This window comes from Pogona vitticeps, chromosome 4, assembly GCF_051106095.1.
Source record: "Pogona vitticeps strain Pit_001003342236 chromosome 4, PviZW2.1, whole genome shotgun sequence".
NCBI lineage: Eukaryota > Metazoa > Chordata > Lepidosauria > Squamata > Agamidae > Pogona > Pogona vitticeps.
The window spans coordinates 126372154-126390099 of record NC_135786.1 but is presented as its reverse complement, the minus strand read 5'-3'; the positions used below and the strand labels follow the sequence as shown (position 1 = coordinate 126390099).

At 40.3% G+C, this 17946-nt stretch overlaps 1 protein-coding gene across 3 annotated transcripts in view; it reads right to left on the bottom strand.

Annotated features, from left to right (window-relative positions):
* Window positions 1–8277, bottom strand: part of SUCO (SUN domain containing ossification factor) — a 69195-nt gene extending 60918 nt beyond the window's left edge. For all 3 annotated transcript variants that reach the window (XM_072998288.2, XM_072998289.2, XM_072998290.2), the window contains exon 1: window positions 8076–8277. In XM_072998288.2, the coding sequence (XP_072854389.2) occupies window positions 8076–8140 (65 nt within the window). In that variant the 5' untranslated portion in view covers window positions 8141–8277. The remainder of the gene's footprint in view (window positions 1–8075) is intronic.
* Window positions 8278–17946: the final 9669 nt, after the last annotated feature.

The following is a 17946-nucleotide window of genomic DNA, read 5'->3' as shown; positions in this document are numbered from 1 at the left end:
GGAAAGATTGGTTGTAGAGGAAAAAGGAAGGAATTAAAGGAGAAAAAAAAAGAAAAGTAGAAATCTTTTTGGTAGAGGAAGCAAAAGGAAAGGAGGAGGAGTTAACTCTGCCAGTGTGGGAGGAGGATATAAAAGATCAAGAGAGAAGGAGCGTTTTCAGTATACCATGGAAGGAGATAAAGAAGGATGAAACAAGGGAGAGAGGAAGGAGAAAGAGTTTAGATATGAAAAAAATATGCGGGCTATTAGACGGCTTTCACAACTTGAAAGTGGGAGGATTACTGCCAGACCCTGATCTAAAGGAGAAAAAGTTGACCATAAAAGAGACACAAGAATGGACAATGGTGGTCTTTCCTCAAGGGCAAGGTCATTGTAGGAAGGTGATCAAACCAGATCCGACCTTCAATCAGCCACTGTGCGAGGGAGACTGGGCCAGACATCTTTGTTGTGGCACAATATATGCAGTGCAGAGTGTTCCCCTGAGGAAGCACAAGGACAAAGAGCAGTTTGGACCAGCCGCTCAATAAACTCTCCTAACTTACAGTTGGGATTTTCACCTACTCCCTATGGACAATTACCTAACCTTAGTTGTTTTGATTCTGTTGAAGTCATTGTTGAATCACCTAATGTTAATGCAAATAAACCTCAATCATTTGAAAGAATCTCAGTGGTTATTTCCCACCAAAAAGGAGGAACTGCTGCAGTCTCCTAATGAACTCAATCACATGTGTCCATTCCTGGGAAGACTAGCATCTGTCTTGAAAGTTTTCCATTTGTGAATAATCATTCCATACTAATGATATACTTTAAATTGTTCGGAAATAGTCTTATAACCCTTTCCAGATTGATGGGAAGCAACAACTGCTCCAATCATTGCTGATGTGTTTCCTCCTTGGCATTGTGTTAACACACACCTGAGTGCTCCAGACCACAAACTGCTAAAATTTTGGCTTTTATAGAGGTGGCCACACTTGCTGATGATCAATTACTCAAGAGAATTTGGTTAACAGCACCTGGCTACTACTTAGCCTCCTAATTCCTAGGGAAGCAGTAAAGGTGTACTTAGTTTTTCACACATGGCTTCTCCATTTTGGCTTTATTTTTGTAAAATAAATCATGAGACAATGTAATATGTCATGTATTGTTCATCTATTTACCTAATTTTCAGACCAGTTAAGGACCAGATGATTTTTATCGTGTCCTGATACATAAAACCACAGAATTCAAAGAGTACTTTTTCACATGTTGAAATAAATTAACATGGCTACATCTCTGAAAATGTCTTCTAGGAGTTACATTCATTTATACACTGTTTTTTTACTTTCCTCAACTTTCCTCCAAAAAACGATTTAGCAGTATTTAAATAAGCATCTTTTAAAACCCTGATGTTTCTTCTGAAGACCATTTCCCTAAAAATTGTGGGTTCCTTTCCTATATGCTCTTCTCCTGCATGTTTAAAAAAAAAGCCTTTCCCTTCTGACACTGTGAAACAGTACAAGGATTAGCCTCTGTGCCCTTTTACCTTGCAAACAACTTGGAATCTTTTCTGACTCAGCCTCTGACCACCCTGTCTCCTCCAAAGCCTTTGAATCCTGAGCTAGCTGAAATGAACCCTGACCCTTTGTAACTTGCTGGCACTGAAACACAGCTCACTGTAACTTGCGCAGGCTGCAAAATGATGGGCAGAAAATGTGCATTTTAAATTAATTTTCCTACTCGAAGACAGGCAGCAACAAGACAAGCAGCAAAAAAACTGCTCATTGTTGTACGAAGAGCCCCTTCTTCCTCTTAAGGCTTCCCCCTGGTAGGCCCGGTCTACTCCCTGGGAAAGCCTGAAGGCGCGGATCACGGTGCCCCCCGAGGTCTCCGATGGGGGCAGAGAAGCCCTGGGAGCTTCCCCACCGCCATCAGAGACCTCCCTGGGGTCCCCCACTGCTGTGACTGGAGGCAGCGCTCACCCAGCACCGGGAGGCTAGAGCCGGCTGGGCACCTGGCCGCTCGCCTCCCGGCCACGGCGGAGCACCAGGACGCTAGAGCCGGCCGCCTGGCCACTCGCCCCCGGCTGCAGCGGAGGCAGTGGAGCGCTGGGAGGCTTTCGACTGGTAAGTCTGTTTTAAAAAACTTTTCTGTGTTGGTTTTGGAGGGTGTTTGGACTGGGGGGGTTATGTTTCTGTGGGTTTTTTGCATTTTTTGTTTTGTTTTTCTGCAGTCCCAGCGTGGGACTTGTTCTTTTTATTTTCATTTTGGTTTTTTTTAAATGCTGGAACAGATTAATTCCGTTCCCATGCATTTCAATGGGAAATGGTACTTCGACTTACGAACTTTTCGACGTGCGAACGTCCTTCTGGAACAGATTAAGTTTGTAAGTCGAGCAATAACTGTACTCCTTTTTAGCCCGCTGCCACCAGTTAATCAAAATTAAAGTTAAACTAAATCAACATTGATTATGGAAGGATGAAGATGCAGGTCCAAACTTCACTGTATTTTAAATAAAACGTTTTTATTGATTACAATTGTTATTATTAATCATTAGTAACTTCTAATTTCATCAGTCTCAACCTTCTATATGTTATTACAGTGCTTATTCACTTTTCACTCTAATCACACCTCAGATCTCCCAAATATCACACTCTATCTCCTTCTCCACACTCTCTCTCTCTGACTGACCCTTACTCTCTGACTCCGCCTCTTTATTACATATCTTTCGGCTCTGGCTCTCAGCAACATTAGCCTGAAACATAAATATTCATAACTACTTAACATAATAAGGGTGAACACTACAACAGCAGACAAATCTTTTGCTGGGGTGTGTGTGTCACACTGGGGTGTGCATATATATGATTTGTACACCAGCCTTGCCAATGAAACACACAAATACTGTTGTTCCTATGTTCTGTCAAGCCACTTCCAATGTATCGTGTCCGTAATAAGGCTTTTGAGGCATGTGAACTGTTCAGAGAGGTTTAATACTGCCATTCCATAGTGAGTTTCCATGGCCAAGAGGAGCATCTATAAGACCAAACAGGACAACCACCAGCCAGTTCCAAATATTTTTATTGGACAATATTTGAGCCTACTGTTGCTGTGGAATGACAGAGGCTTCTTGGGTGAAACTTTTTTTTCTATATCCATGTCCACCAGTTTGAGGTCTGGTGTCAGGATGGTAACTTCCATACTTTCTCATTTTATTATTTCAAATGTTAATAGTTTATGTTTATTTTTAGCACTGGGAGTTAAGTTTTTTATCTTTAATTTAATTATTTTTCTCAATAAATATTAGTTCTATTGTGTGGCTTTTCCTTTTTGTTAAAGATTACACTCAGAAGTAAACATATTGATACTCAATCACATAACATTTTTCTTGTTCTCAACTAAGCAAATGAAACTCAACAATATTTTCATAGATTATTATTAAAGACTGAATTTAAACACAGAGAATCCTGAAGGCCCTGAAAGATGAACAGACTACTGAAATAAAAGCTTTCACAGAAACATTCTCGTTTATCAGATGACTATCTAGGCTGCAATTTTAAAGCTAGTTCTGCCATTAACATAAGAAAGAACTCAGACAACAATTGGCTTTGGTGTAAGCCTGGATTTTCATCATGTTCAGCATAAAAACATTACATAAATGAACTGAGTAACTGATGCTGCATGCCAAATATTGAGGGGAGGGAGACATTATTTCAAATATTATAGACTACTCTTCAGTTCCATGCAGCTTCAGTATCAAATATTCAAGCATCATAACATATGAAACAACCTCTAGCAATGTACTTACTATACATCTTAACACCTAATGAACTACTCAAATTATACTATACTGCCTAAAACGAGAGGCTTGTGAAGTAGGATGCTGTGGAAATAAAATCCTCATAAAATCCCATACAAAACAGCTGATCTATGTGTTTCACTTAAAAGGAGGTAAGAATTTACAACTTGCTGGATTTTGCATTTCTTCCAAGTCTGCAGTGCAACTGTTGAGATGTTAAATTATCAAATTATACATTTAGAGAAAACGTGGTTTAATTATATACATATATATTATTTTGAGCATTTCTTTAACAAATTGCACATTGAATTATAACTTTGGGTCTGTGACCATAAAATAAAAAAGTAAGTACAGTATGTGGCTTGGAATTATAACTGCAATTCTGTAAAAAAAATCATGCATGGACAGATGCCCCCGTGCCTACTTATACGGCCATACGTGAGTTGCTGGACTGAAGAAAGAGCCCAGGAATCCTATCCTGTACACATGTCTACACTTAAAAACCATTTAAGTCAAGCTTCCGTGTCTTATGATTTGAAATGTTGAAGCGCTATTTTGGTAAGTTTTATTTTCATTTCTAGATATTTCAGAAATACCTTCTTGTTATTATAGGCCGAGTCATGGCATCAGTCAAGAAAATACAAAAGTGATGTGCTCTCCATACCCTGTTTCCCCGAAAATAAGACCTAACCTGAAAATAAGCCCCAATGCATTTTTGGAGCAAAAATTAATATAAGATCCTGTCTTATTTTGGGGGAGAAACAGGGTAGGTGTAGCCTGCCACTTAAACAACTAATGCAACCTTTCAACCACTTGTGATGCTCTCAGGTTAATATGGTTTGTAAGTGACTTCATCTGTTTTGGGTAGAGCTACAAATGTTTATTTTTTATTTTATTTATTAGATTTTTATACCTCCCATCTAGTGGAACCCATTACTCTGGGTGATTCATAACAATGCACAAAAAACAAGGTATATTATAAAATTCAACAGTGACACCTATAACTAAATATAATTACCATGTGGCAGGATGGAGAGCAATTGTTCCATTGTTTTTTCTTTCTTTTCTCCTCTCTCTCTTAACTAAGAAAGGCCTGCCCAAATGCTTCTCTAAAGAACTGTGTTTTTATGAGCTTCTTAAAAGTCTGAAGACAGGGCACCTGGCGTATTGATGGAAACCCCCTCAAACTGACTTTTTTTAAAAGGGGCAACAAAGCATTTAGAAAGACTTATATCTTAATACAGCTACTTGTAAAAAATACAGGTGCACTCCTTGCTCTCATACAAGAAGAAATGCTGCTTCCAATCAGAGCCCACTATGATACATTCATCTACAGTTTAAGGGGAAATGCAGTAACTCCCATCAAAACAGATATATAACATTGTTTCATTTCTTTGGAAATGTATTTAGATGTATTTATAAAATTTAAAAAAATTGAATCAATGAAGACTCCTTCAGCAGTGGATATATGGAATATTGTTAATGCATGCTTAGAGACAAAGTGTTATTATATCCACGCTAGGCTACATATGACAAGTGACAGTGATGCTTAATATCCTCTAAGTCGTGCTGGCCACGTGACCACAGAAACTGTCTTTGGACAAACGCTGACTCTACAGCTTGGAAACGGGGATGAGCACAGCCCCCAAAGTCGCACACGACTGGACTAAATGTCAAGGGGAACCTTTACCATTACCTTACTTATTCAACTACCAAAGAGGATCATTAACACCCCTAAAATTGGAAATATTTCACTGGGAGCTGCACAAAAAAAATCAGTCTGCATAAAAGCCAGCTGAACTACTGAACTTAACTAATTGGCAACATCCTCTTGCAGAGGTCTGCCTGTACAGAAGGAATAATACCACTGGCAGCAGATGGCCAGGAGTTAAAGATTTCCCTTCTCCTTCTGGGATGACTTGCATAAAATGAGACAAAGTCACATAAGCCCAAAAAAAAAAAAAAACCCAAAAAAAAATTCTTCAATTGCCAGCAACTTGCTACCTCAAGTAGTGTCAATCCTATTGTGCAGGCAGAACACCACAGGATACTGGGCACCACAATGTAAAAAAAAATATTATTGATGGTTATTGTTTATAATATAAATATTTGTGTCTTACAGCATAAATTTAAATAATATATAACCTAAACTTAATAAAACAAACATAATATAAGTCTGAATGACTGGCTATCTGAGTGGCATTTTTAGATGGACTATTGTACCTTACAGCTTTGAATGTGTTTTGGTGCTCGTTATGTTTTGTAGTATGGTATTTGCTTGGTCTTTTTTAGTATTTGAATACTCAATGTTATTAGCTTTAATGTTGTCTTTTAATGGTGTAAGCCGCATTGAGTCCCTTTAAGAAGAAAGTCACGGTAAAAATGTTTTAAATAAATACACAGAAGTAATATCCATCCCTGTACTATGCCTCTATGAGAATTCCCAATAGGCTACCTAGTATAGTGAAGATGTGGGTTTGATTCCCTCGCTATGCCATGGAAACTCACCGGGGACTGGAACTGGTAGCCACTCCTTAAATATCTTACTTGCTTTGAAAACCCTATAAGTCAGCTCTTACTTGACAGGACATTACAACTACTGTTTGCCCCAAAATAAGATCTAATCTGAAAATAAGTCCTAGTATGATTTTTTCAGGATGCTCGTAATATAAGCCCTACCCCAAAAATAAGACCCAGTGAAGTGAAACCCCACCCTCCACCATTGTGCAGCACTGCGCAGCAACCAGAAGAAGACATAACTGTATTTGAATAAATGTAGATTGTTGTACATGAAAAAAAATAATAAAACATCCCCTGAAAATAAGCTCTAATGTGTTTTTGGAGCAAAAATTAATATAAGACCCTGTCTTATTTTTGGGAAAACACGGTAAGTTCACATTATAAAAACTTTGGGCTAAAACCAACTAATAGTTTCTATTAGAATAGAGTCACTTGTCTCAACTAGAGTAGAATTGCAGAATCAATGGGACTTATCTAGGTATTACCAGAACAACTACAGTTCATTAATGGATATACTCTAGAACAGATTAACAACTGTCTTTACACCTATGTTTTCTAAAGTGTGGTTATGCTATCATAACAAGAAATCAACGTACTGTATTCTTATCTTAGCCACTCCTTCACAAGAGTGTTAGTAACATTCAACATATAGTTTAGACTGCGTATCTGGAGCCATTTAAACCATTACTTTTTAAAGCATGGATTTCATTTTTTTCTGTTCCAACTACATCATGTGACATAAAAATTTCAAAGCTGTAGCTATTCATGAGTAACCCTGAACTCAGACCTCTCCAAAACCCACACTTCACTATTAAACAGACAGGACTGTCCCAACTAGGGGTATAGCAGAACCAGAACTCCCATCACCTAGAACCTACATTGGCAATGGCATCGTCTATCTACCCCCAATTTGTCTGATTTCTCTATGTTTGGCTACAAACTAATTGGGGACATGGCTTTTCCTGGAAACAATACTGTACACTGTTTTGAACCATAACTGCTGTTATAATAAAATACATTTGGTAGTGGCTTAGTACAAAGTACTTCCCTCCTTGTGTAGATGAATATGACCAGAAATTACTATTCACTTAAAGATAAACTACTCAGTACAGTACTGGGGGGGGGGGGGGGACGGGGACTCTTGCAAATTTTTCAACTACCAGTCTAGTGTCTCAACTCTTTTCTTATCCAGTCTCCTCTCCAAAGATAAAACCCAAAATGTGAACACTTTCTAGATCCTCTGTCAATACTGTTATACTATGACTATATTTGGATTCCACACACACCCCCACCACAAAAGCTGGAGGTATGCATTGCTACTTACTCCCCCCCCTTCCGCTACCAAATCCCTATAGCTGCCGACTTTTGGGGGGAAGCTTGGGAAAGGCGTGGCTAGAGGGCCCCCCACACGACAAGCACCTGCACTTCAAAATCCCACCCCAGCCCACCCCCGGCGCTGCAAGGTGGTTCCAAGACCCTCCCTGGGAGGAGCGGCAAGGGGTTCGGCGTCGTTAACCGCTGGCCCATGCAACTGCCCCCCCCCTCCGCACTCGCCGCCAGCCCGGGGAAAAAAGGCTCCGGGGTTCAACCTGAAGTGAATTCCCAGGTGAGGGCAAGCTGTGCCACCAACTGAGGAAACTGGGCGCTGGAGGCAGAGAAGGGAAGGGACTCTCTCCCCCCCCCCCCGGCCTTAGAAACACCAGCGGATCCACCTGGGACTAAAAACTCCCGAGGCTGAAGAGAAGCTCTGCCCTCCCCGGCCCCTCACGCCCGGGGGACTCACCCGAGGAAGCAGCCCAGAAGGAAGCAAGAGGCCAGGAAGAGAGGCCGACGGGGCAGCCCCTTCATCGTCTCCCCCGTCTGCCTCTTCGGGCCAGGGAGCGGCGGCGCATCCTCCCGGCGGCCGTTTCGAGCGACGGAGCTGAGTCAAAGCGTCTCCTCCCAACGGGACAGGTGGGTCGGCGGCCCGCGCCCGGCTCTGTCTGTGCCGTCTCCCTGCCTGCCCGCCCGCTCGTCTCGGCAGAAACCGGCAGAGCCTCCCGTTCCTCTCGCTCAAACCCGGACGCGTCGAGGTGGAATGTGACGCGTCAGCCGCGGCGGGCCAGAAGAGCGGCGGCGGCGGGGGACCGAGGGCCACGCCTGCGCAGTGAACGGCTTCCTCGCGCCCCACCCACTGACCTCAAACGCAAACGGCGCAGCTGCCGCCAGCCAATCGGCATGCCTTTCCTAGCTGACTCCAGACTGGTTGCCCTTCCCTCCGGCGGAAACTGCTTCCCCTCCCCCACAGGTAACGTCACAAGAAGGTACGTGGAAGGGGTTCACAGCAGTGCCGGGAGCGCAGTCCAATTGACCAATATATATTTGTTGTTGAGCAAAAATACAGGAAAAAAAGAAGATAATAAAGGACACGGTATAAATGGAACATTCTCTTTTGGGAGTGCGAGTCAGAAAGCTGTATCTCCCTTCATAAGCTCAGGCACTCTACCGGACAGCCTGGCGCCAAATTGAGGGCCTTCCATGTGCTCGTGAGCAGTTAGGCTCCGGCAAAAACGCCCTGGCTTCCGGGTTGAGTCGCGAGGGGGATTTTTTGCTTGTTTCCTCCGCAGCGGAGGTGCGTTTTCTTGCTTCCAGGCGGAGCAGTCGCGAGATCGGGCCTTTACGGTCTTCCATCTCGGGATATCTGGTTTTTTGTTTTTTTGAAGTAAAGATGGTTTTTTTCTTCAAGTGGAATTTTGATCCCAGATGGTTGATCTGACTTGTAAAAGAGACTCGCGTCAAATGTACACGTCGCCTTTAATCCTTTCCGAATCCGCAGTCGCTCTTGTTGCCTGTGTTGTGTGACTGCGGATTCAGGAAGGATTAAAAGACACCTGTAGACCTCGTCTGGGCGGCCCCCGTTCCTGTTGCCCTTCTGCCGACAGGAAAAGAGCGGTTTTTCAGACTTTCTTTTGGCGAGTGACAGGCTGTTAAGGGAGGGGTTTTTAGATTCTTTCTTTCTTTAAAATATTTTAAATCACCTTTCTCCTTAAAAGGACCCAAGGCGGCTTACAACAATTAAAAGACAGTATCAATGGCTGCATCAGCAGAAGAGAATGGATAGCTCCAGTGGTGGAAAAACGTCTAGAGGGCAGCTGCTGGGCAGCAGCAATAGCTGAAGGAGAAACTGATGGAAGATCATTCACAGACAACAGCTGCAACATTCAACCTAACTTTTGACAATACTATGCAGAAAAAGGCAGAGGTGACCACTGCTGAAACTTTCTTACTTTGAAAGCTCTATCATGAGACAGTCCAAAATAAAACAAGAGATAGTGCTGAAAGATCACATTCCCAGGTCAGAAGACACTAAGTCAGCTACTGGGATTACCTTCTCCTTGTTCAACTCATGAAGTGTATTGTTGGATCTTGGCCATAGTCTTATAGTTTAAAAACATTACAGAGGAAAGAACAAGTTCAGGTAGCACTGACACTAATGATGCAACTAGATTAAAGCCGAATGGACATTTAGTGGCTGATGCGCACAGCGGCGAAAGGAAAGTCCAGTGCTGCATGACACACAATTGGAACGTGGAACATGAGAAGTATGAATCAAGTTAAACTGGAAACCATGAGGATAAAGAGCAGAATGTTGGATATTGCAGTGGTTGCTGTCAAGTGAACTAAAACTGACTGGAATGGGACATTTTCAATCAATTACAAAATGTTTTACTATGGAAATGATAAACTCAGAAGAAATGGAGAGGCTCTAATACTGACCTAGCATTGGCTATTAGGGCTTTAATGTGAGGTCTGACCAATTAATATTAATATATTTTGCAAAAAGCTATCAGCATAAACATTAGTCAAGTCTATTTTCCAACTACAAATGCTGAAGCAGATGAAATTGAAAGCTTTTATGCTTTAAGTATGGAAGAAGTTGATAACACATCAAAATAAGACATGCTTATAATCATAGGTAACCGAAATGCTAAAGTAGGACACAAAGAAGAACTAAATGTTGTTGGAGAATTTGGCCAAGAATTGGAAATGTAGCTGGAGAATGACTCATAGAGTTCTGTTTATCTCAGATACATGCTTCAAACAGACAGCTGTGTACATAGAAATTACCAGATGGAACAGAGACGCACACTATCTGACCATAAGAAAACAAAGCGAAGGTGGGAATGGTATACTGAAGACCTATACAGAACAGATAAAAGAGTGACAGATTCCTTTGAAGAGTAATCCTATGATGTAGAACCAGCAATTCTAGAAAGTGAATTGAAAACTGTTCTGAAAGCACTTGGAAGAATTAAATCGACAGGGGTAGATGGAATAACCGCTCCCTAAATATCTCACTTATCTTAAAAATTCAATTAAGGTTGCTATAAGTCATTTCTAACTTGTTTGTATATAACACACACAATTATCATTTTAAAACTACCCACGTTTTTAACATTTCATTTTAAAACTACCCATGTTCCCCAGTTTCTCATTAAAGCTGCAGCCCTGTTGCCTCCCATGAATGGGGCTGATGTTTTTTTTTTTGTTTTTTTTAACAAGGGGTGACAAAAAGGGAAAAGGGAATTGAGGTTAAGAGGGAAGAGGAGAAACAATAACATACTAACATCCATTCTATACATATTGCCATATCAAAATTCCAAATTACTCTTTTTACTATTTTCTGCCTTCCAGATTTTTCTCATTTCAATGTATGCTCTTCATACGCTGTCTGTTAACTCAGTCCATTTATAGAATAAGTCCCATCTTTCAGTTGCCTTTTGTAAAGGACAGTCCTTCATCACTTCTGATAAAATGTCCATTTCCGCTGTTTCCCGTATCTTCTCTATGAGATCTTGTTTCGGTACCGTCGGACTTTTCCAATTTTTGGCATAAAGAATTCTGGCTGCAATGACTATGTATATAACTATATACTCCTTTGTCTTATCTATGTTATCAGGTATCGTACTCAATAAAAACAGTTCTGGGGTTAATGGCACCTTACAAAGCAATATTTGTTGCAATATAGCATGTACTCTTTTCAATACTGTTTTGCTACTCTACATGACCACCACATATGATAATAGCTTCCCACATGTACTTCACATTTCCAACACACATTTGATACATCTGTATACATCTTCGACAATTTTTCTGGAGTCATATGCCACCTATAAAACATCTTGTATATATTCTCCTTAAAATTAACCGATCTTGTAAGCTTTATATTATTTTGCCATATTTTCAACCATTGATCAATATCAATATTATGCCCTATGTTTTGTGCCCACTTAATCATACATTCTTTAACCATTTTGTCTTGCATTTTGATTTCTAACAGATAGTTATACACTTTCTTAACTATTTTATCTTTTGAACCTAATACAGTAAAAGCTTATCAAACATCATTTGTTCTGAGTAGAAACCTTCTATTTTGTCTTTTATATATCTATATTCCAGCTGTGCTCTGGACCACCAGTCTATATAAATATTCTCTGTCTCTAGCTCTTCTTTAGACCTTAATTCACCATCCTTTTAAAATAAATCTTGATATCTTAAAAGTTTTGCTTTTGTCATGAGATTAGGTTGTATAAAGGCCTCTATAGGTGATACCCATACAGGTGTTTTGTGATAAATTTGTTATATAATCTTTCTCCACATTCCCAATAAAGCTCTTCTTATCATATGTAAATTAAAATGCTTTTGCTCTTTATCCTTTTTATACCATAGATAAACATGCCAGCCTAGCTGTAAATCATGTCCTTCCATGAACGGGACTGATGTTTGTGCAGGTACTCTACAACACCCATGTGGCTTAGTAACCTTGGGAATGGCACCCCCACACCGGGTAACAATACCTTGACCACACTTTGTGATGTCACTTTTCATCACCTTTGTAAAGTCTCAACAGAGACTTTGGGAAGAGTCATAATGTCTTCAACAGAGGAAAGCAACTTGGCAACAACTCCTGAAAACCAAAAAGTGGAAAAGACAGAAGACCTTTCCTCCAACAAAACAACTGGGGTGAGAAAGTAAAATCTATTTCACTGGACTGAGCAGGATGCTTCCGACATACGAGGTGGGTGGAGAAAGTTTTCTTCCAGGTACTCCTTTTAAAAATCTGCTTGTAGGTTTCCCAAAACATCCTTTTGGGCATCCTAAAATATACCTTTGTTTTTTGGATCCTAAAGGACTTCTTTAACAGCCAGATTTCATTGCAGAAGTACCAAAAACTTCTGCAATGAAGTGGTAACTTCTGAAAACCAAAAAGTGCAAAAAGCAGAAGAGCTTTCCGCCAACAAAACATCAGGTGAAGTATTCTAACAATTTGGGGACTGAAATAGGCGGCAGGGAAGGATCACCAGTGACCACAAGTTACAATGACTCTGAAGAAGATATGAAATTGGAGGCATGACACCATCATCAGAAATGGAAGATGAAAGGCAGCTTCATCCAGCACTTTGTCAGCGGCTTGTGCTTAGGAAAGGAAAACTCTGACTTCAAACCCCCACTGAGGGGCTGCCATCAGCCTCCATGCCATGACCCAGCAGGCCAGGTAGGTGGGACTCATCAGCCTTGGAAGGCAGCCCATCTGGAAGAAGGAAAGCTCTGATTCCAAACCTCCTCTGCCTTGTGGCTCTATCCACTGATGGAAAAGGCTTCAGGAGTTAACCCCGAGGCAAAATCCGGAGTCCCGGAGGCAGTTTGTGTTATTCTGTCAACTCCTGCGACGTTGCTGAAACCAGTTGTATTGGCTCTTGCCTTTCCATTGGACTATTTCAGTGATGTGGAGAGGAGGGATTTGCTGCTTGGGTAACAGCCTATCTTCCATATTATTTTACCCAGGCTTCATGCCCTGGAGAGGATACTCCAGCTTAGCATACTGCGTCAAAATACTAGACGCTGTTCCAAGTCCTCCATACAGAGCACGTTACCATAGTCTCTCGAGACTGAAGGATGCCTATGATGATGATGATGATTTAGTAACGATGAGTATACAATACTAAAAGAATCAATGTTCTCACATAACCATAACTTACTATGTTTTCGTCTTCCTTTATGTAGGGAGCCATAACGAAGCCCAAAATTGGGAGAAAGGTGGGTTATGAATTCAATCCATACCTGTTTTAATTCCATGTTACAGGCTCACAGTAAGCTATTGCCTCTGTTGGAGACATTCAGTATTTATACTCTGATGTATATACACACACAAAAAGGCAAGGATTAAACTTGTTGCAAGAAAAACCACAAAAAACCAAGGCTGTTATGCTGTGACATATATGAAGAGGAATACTAATGTTTTCTATCAAAGTAAAATGCCATATAAAATTATTAGACTTCTTTTTTACTGGCAGTATTGTGCCAAGATTTTCAGCACATTGGGAAGTCAGTCCTGTTCATATCTATGTACTTCTCCAGGATACAGCTTAGTCTTCCCTTTTTTGTTGGGGATGGGGAGAAATAGTGTTTGCCTGAACATGTAACAGAGATTCCTGCAAAAGGCAGTACATTATGAGATGTGTAAAAGTGAGGACCAGAATAACATGGAATGTTCAGAAACAACAAAATCAAGCCAAAACTCTAAACCTCTTAATCAAGAGTACAGAGTCAAAAGATTCAGGGGTTAGCATGTTTTAAACAGAGAATTTGGTGCTTTTGAATTTGACATGCTTACAAAGGAACCAATGGGGAATTTTTGTAATTCCTTATGATACATTGTAAGGACAGGGCTATATGCTGTGGAGTATTTGCAAGGCTATTATTAACCTGACACTGTATTATTAATTTTACTGTGCCAAAGAGCACATGTGTTAGTAACCTGACCCAGTGATTTCATCTGCTGTAACAAGTGGACTTTGGTATGTCTGTCATCAGATGGCCTGTGTGACTGTGAGCTGTCATCCAGCGTGTCAGCCTCAGCAGTAAACTTTTATCTCTTAAATATGTCATGCACCATTAGAATTACTTAAACACAATTTCTGCTGCAGTTGGTCAGTGGACACTGTGTGTGTAAATTAAATCAAATTTAAATCAGAACTGATCCTTAGAATTTTCAGAGCACATCAAAGCCCTCACAAGTTGGGAGGGGAAAAGGAACTTGAAGAAATTTTAGTGTCTACCTTTGCAATTTAACTGAGAAATATCAGCCTTCATTCCCTTCCAGGTAAGTCCTGGATACTACCTAGAACATGATTATGTGAAGAGCTAGTCTTCCCATAAAACTGGAAAAATGCATAATCTCCTAAGAAAGAGATTACATGCAATAGCACTAGATGCTGGCAGAGTTTTAGGGACACAGGATGTGAATTTTTACCACCTTGTAATATGCTTAAGATTACAGAATCTGTGTTACAGGTATGTGTGCATAGGTCATCTGTGATAATGAAAGGGCCTCACTTGGCAGTCAGGTCCTTAATGATGTTCACATAGTTCCTGACCTTGACCTTTTACTGCTGGCAGATATTTTTCTCAACAATAAATTTATTCCATTTAAGATATAGTTACAACCTATATATGCCATTTTCTTTCTTCTGTCTTTTCTGGAATGTCTGTTCCCTCATTGTGAAGGAGGAAAGAGGAGTGCGCCGCTCATCCAGATACTAATAACAGTCCACAATCTTTTCCTTTCTTGGTCACTCAAGCTATACGTACTCATTGAAATGCTGTATAATATACATTACCTTTCACCTAATCCTTCCCAAATCTGGTACCCTACAGATGTGTGTGTGTGGCGATCCCCCTTCGTGCCCTTTATATCTTTGGGCTCCACAAAGGTGAACACGCCCTTTTCGCTACCACCTGGTATTCCACACACTTAGGAGCTACTCAAAGAATTTAGGAATCAGGGGGTTTGATCAAACTTTCTTTTGTTAAAGAACAAAAATTATAAGGAGAATCAAATATAACTGTTTCGGGTGTTCAATTTTTAAATCATGTATTCAATCACTGGTATTATTTATACTATGCTTATGCGTTCATTCCTGCTTGTTCAATATGATGTAAACTGTTCAATTCTCTTTCCTAACCCCTCTAGTCTATTCCTAAACTCTAACACTCTCTCAATAACTTCTTGTCCAACTCCCTCACTAACTGTCTATTCCAGCTGTCTTAACTGTCATTCTGACTCCGCCCCTTCTGCTCTATCTTCTGATTGACATGCAGGAATGACATCATCTTTTGAAATCCGATACATACCTCCCCCCTTAGCAAGTTTGTTCCGTGGAGTAAACCTATATTGGTTTGCTCCATGAACAACGTAGAAGCAGTTTAATATTTCCATCAACTTATGATAACATTACACATTTTAAATTCACATTAATACTTACTCAACATTTTTTTCAATTAATTAACATTTGCATTATCAATTTCAATTTCTTTGTTATTACACTTTTCCATTGTTTACCAAATTTTTCCATTTATAGCACTTTTATCAATTAATATTTTAAATTAACACTTTCAATTTGTTTGTTATTGCATTTTTCAATTGCTTACCCTTCTTCATTTAAAAGTACAGTTACTTTTGCAGTTACAGTACTTACTTTTATTTACACATAACTGGAACAGTTTCTTACATTCTACATTTCTTACCGTTCTTTCATTTTAAAGAAGAATTACTTTTGCAATTACTTACTTTTACTTATACCTAACTGGAACAGTTTATTACATTCTACTTTTCCTTCCAGTAGTCCATTTATTCTTCCTTCAGTCTTCGTGCCCAGGCTTCAGCAGCTATCTTTTGAGTCTTCCTTTTCTTGCGGAATTTAAAATCCAAACCTTGCAAGTTTCTCTTCCAGTTTGCAAGCTTGTTCTTGTAGGCTTTCCCAGTTCGTAATTCAGTTAAAGGTAAAGAGTCTGTGCACAGTCCAAATTGTCCTTTCCCTTTGCACGGCTTAATCTCCTGTAACAACCACCCCCTTTTGTCCCACTTACGTTCCCTCGAAGCACAATGTCTCTTCCCCACCTGTAGCTTTCCACTCAGGAACGTAGCTGGCTGATGATCTTCCTCGTCGTCTGCTCGGCTCAGCACGGCTCTGGGTTCGATTCTGAATACCTCAGTGCGGGACTCCTTCCGGGACTCTACGCCTCTCATGATCCGATCGGCCATCACCGCCTTCCCAACGACCTCCTCGCAGTTGCTCGCCCTCTGGATATTTTCAGCTTTCTTTTTGTATCTTACGTTAGCTGTAGGGCTAGCTATTTCTCTGGTGAACGCTTTAGAGTTGCACTTGTAGTATCAATTAGGTGCACTATTCCCTGTGCTACCCCTGGTTGGTTTGAGAAGACTTGCTTCTGTCTTATCAGCAAGGCTCTCACTTCTTTTTGTTTCTCTAGGGAAAGTAAGGGACTGATTTGGGCATCTTCTTTTCTAGCACCTGGAAGCTCTTCCTCCCTTCTATAATCTGGTAATATCATGTTTGTTTGAACCACTTTCTGCCCTGGTTCTCCCTTCTCTTGTATTAGGTAGTTTCTTTGGTTCATTTTGGGGTTTATTTTGAGTGGATCTGCTTCATCTAATTGTAACTTGCTCTCTTTGGAGGTTTCTAGCTTCAGATCCTCTTTTTCAGGGTTAAATATTACCCCTTTGGCTTTTCTGTCAGCCTCTAGCTCTTGTTTCTGTTGCTGGCCCTGCAAACTTTCTGCTGCACTTTCTAGGGGTCTCTGCAAAGTGTTCCCTAGGTTGTCTATACTTTGACTTGCTGTTGTAGGACCTTGCCTCTCCTCTATTTTTGAATTTAGTGTTTCCTATCTTCCTTTTGATCTTGTATACACTAAATTAACCTGTTTCAACTCATCCTCACTTTTTCCAAGTATTGACACCTCTCTGTGTTCCTGTTTCAGTTGATTAAAAATATTAATGTCCTCCATGTAATTATAATAATCATCCTTACTCTTGCCCTCCCTACTGGCTTCATCTTCCCTGTTTCTCTTCCTTTGACATATGTCACAACTCTTACAGAACACTTTTATCTGTTTTCCCATTTCTGGCCAGTAGAAATTCTGGGAAATTCTTTCGTAATACCTAAATGCCCAGTAAAGATATCTGCGTGTCCTTTTTCCAGTATTTTCTGTCTGTATTTAGTAGGGATTATTAGTTGCTTATGAAGAGTCTCCCCTCCTTTCCTGGGATTTATTAAGATCTTTCTATATAAAAGGTCTTTTTCCTTAAAGTACAGTATCTCTCAGGGTTCTCAGGTGATACTGTATCTTTACTAACCATTTTAAAGCACTGTTCTAACGTTGGATCTTCTTCTTGATACTTTTTAAATGTACCTTCATTTGGATTTCTCATTGTTACCAAATCAGCTATTTCATCCCTTCCTATTACTTCCTTAGGGGACTCAAGTTGTTCCTCAGATGTTTTCTTATTTTCTTTTTGTGAATGAGTATTCACCAAAACACTCTTGACATGCTCAGAGAGGTCTATACCTATCAGGCATGATGCTGGCAGTTCGCTGCTAATTCCTATTCTCCACCAACCAGTCCACCCATGATATTTTATTGGTATTTTTGCCACTGGTAGTGTAATTATCTCTGTTCCTATTCCTTTGACTTATATGCTTTCTCCTTTCAATATAAACTCTGAAGGGATTATTTCTGGATGGCATAATGTCACTTGGGAGCATGAGTCTTTTAGAGCTTGATATTTAGTCTCATTTATATAAATAGTATCCCCA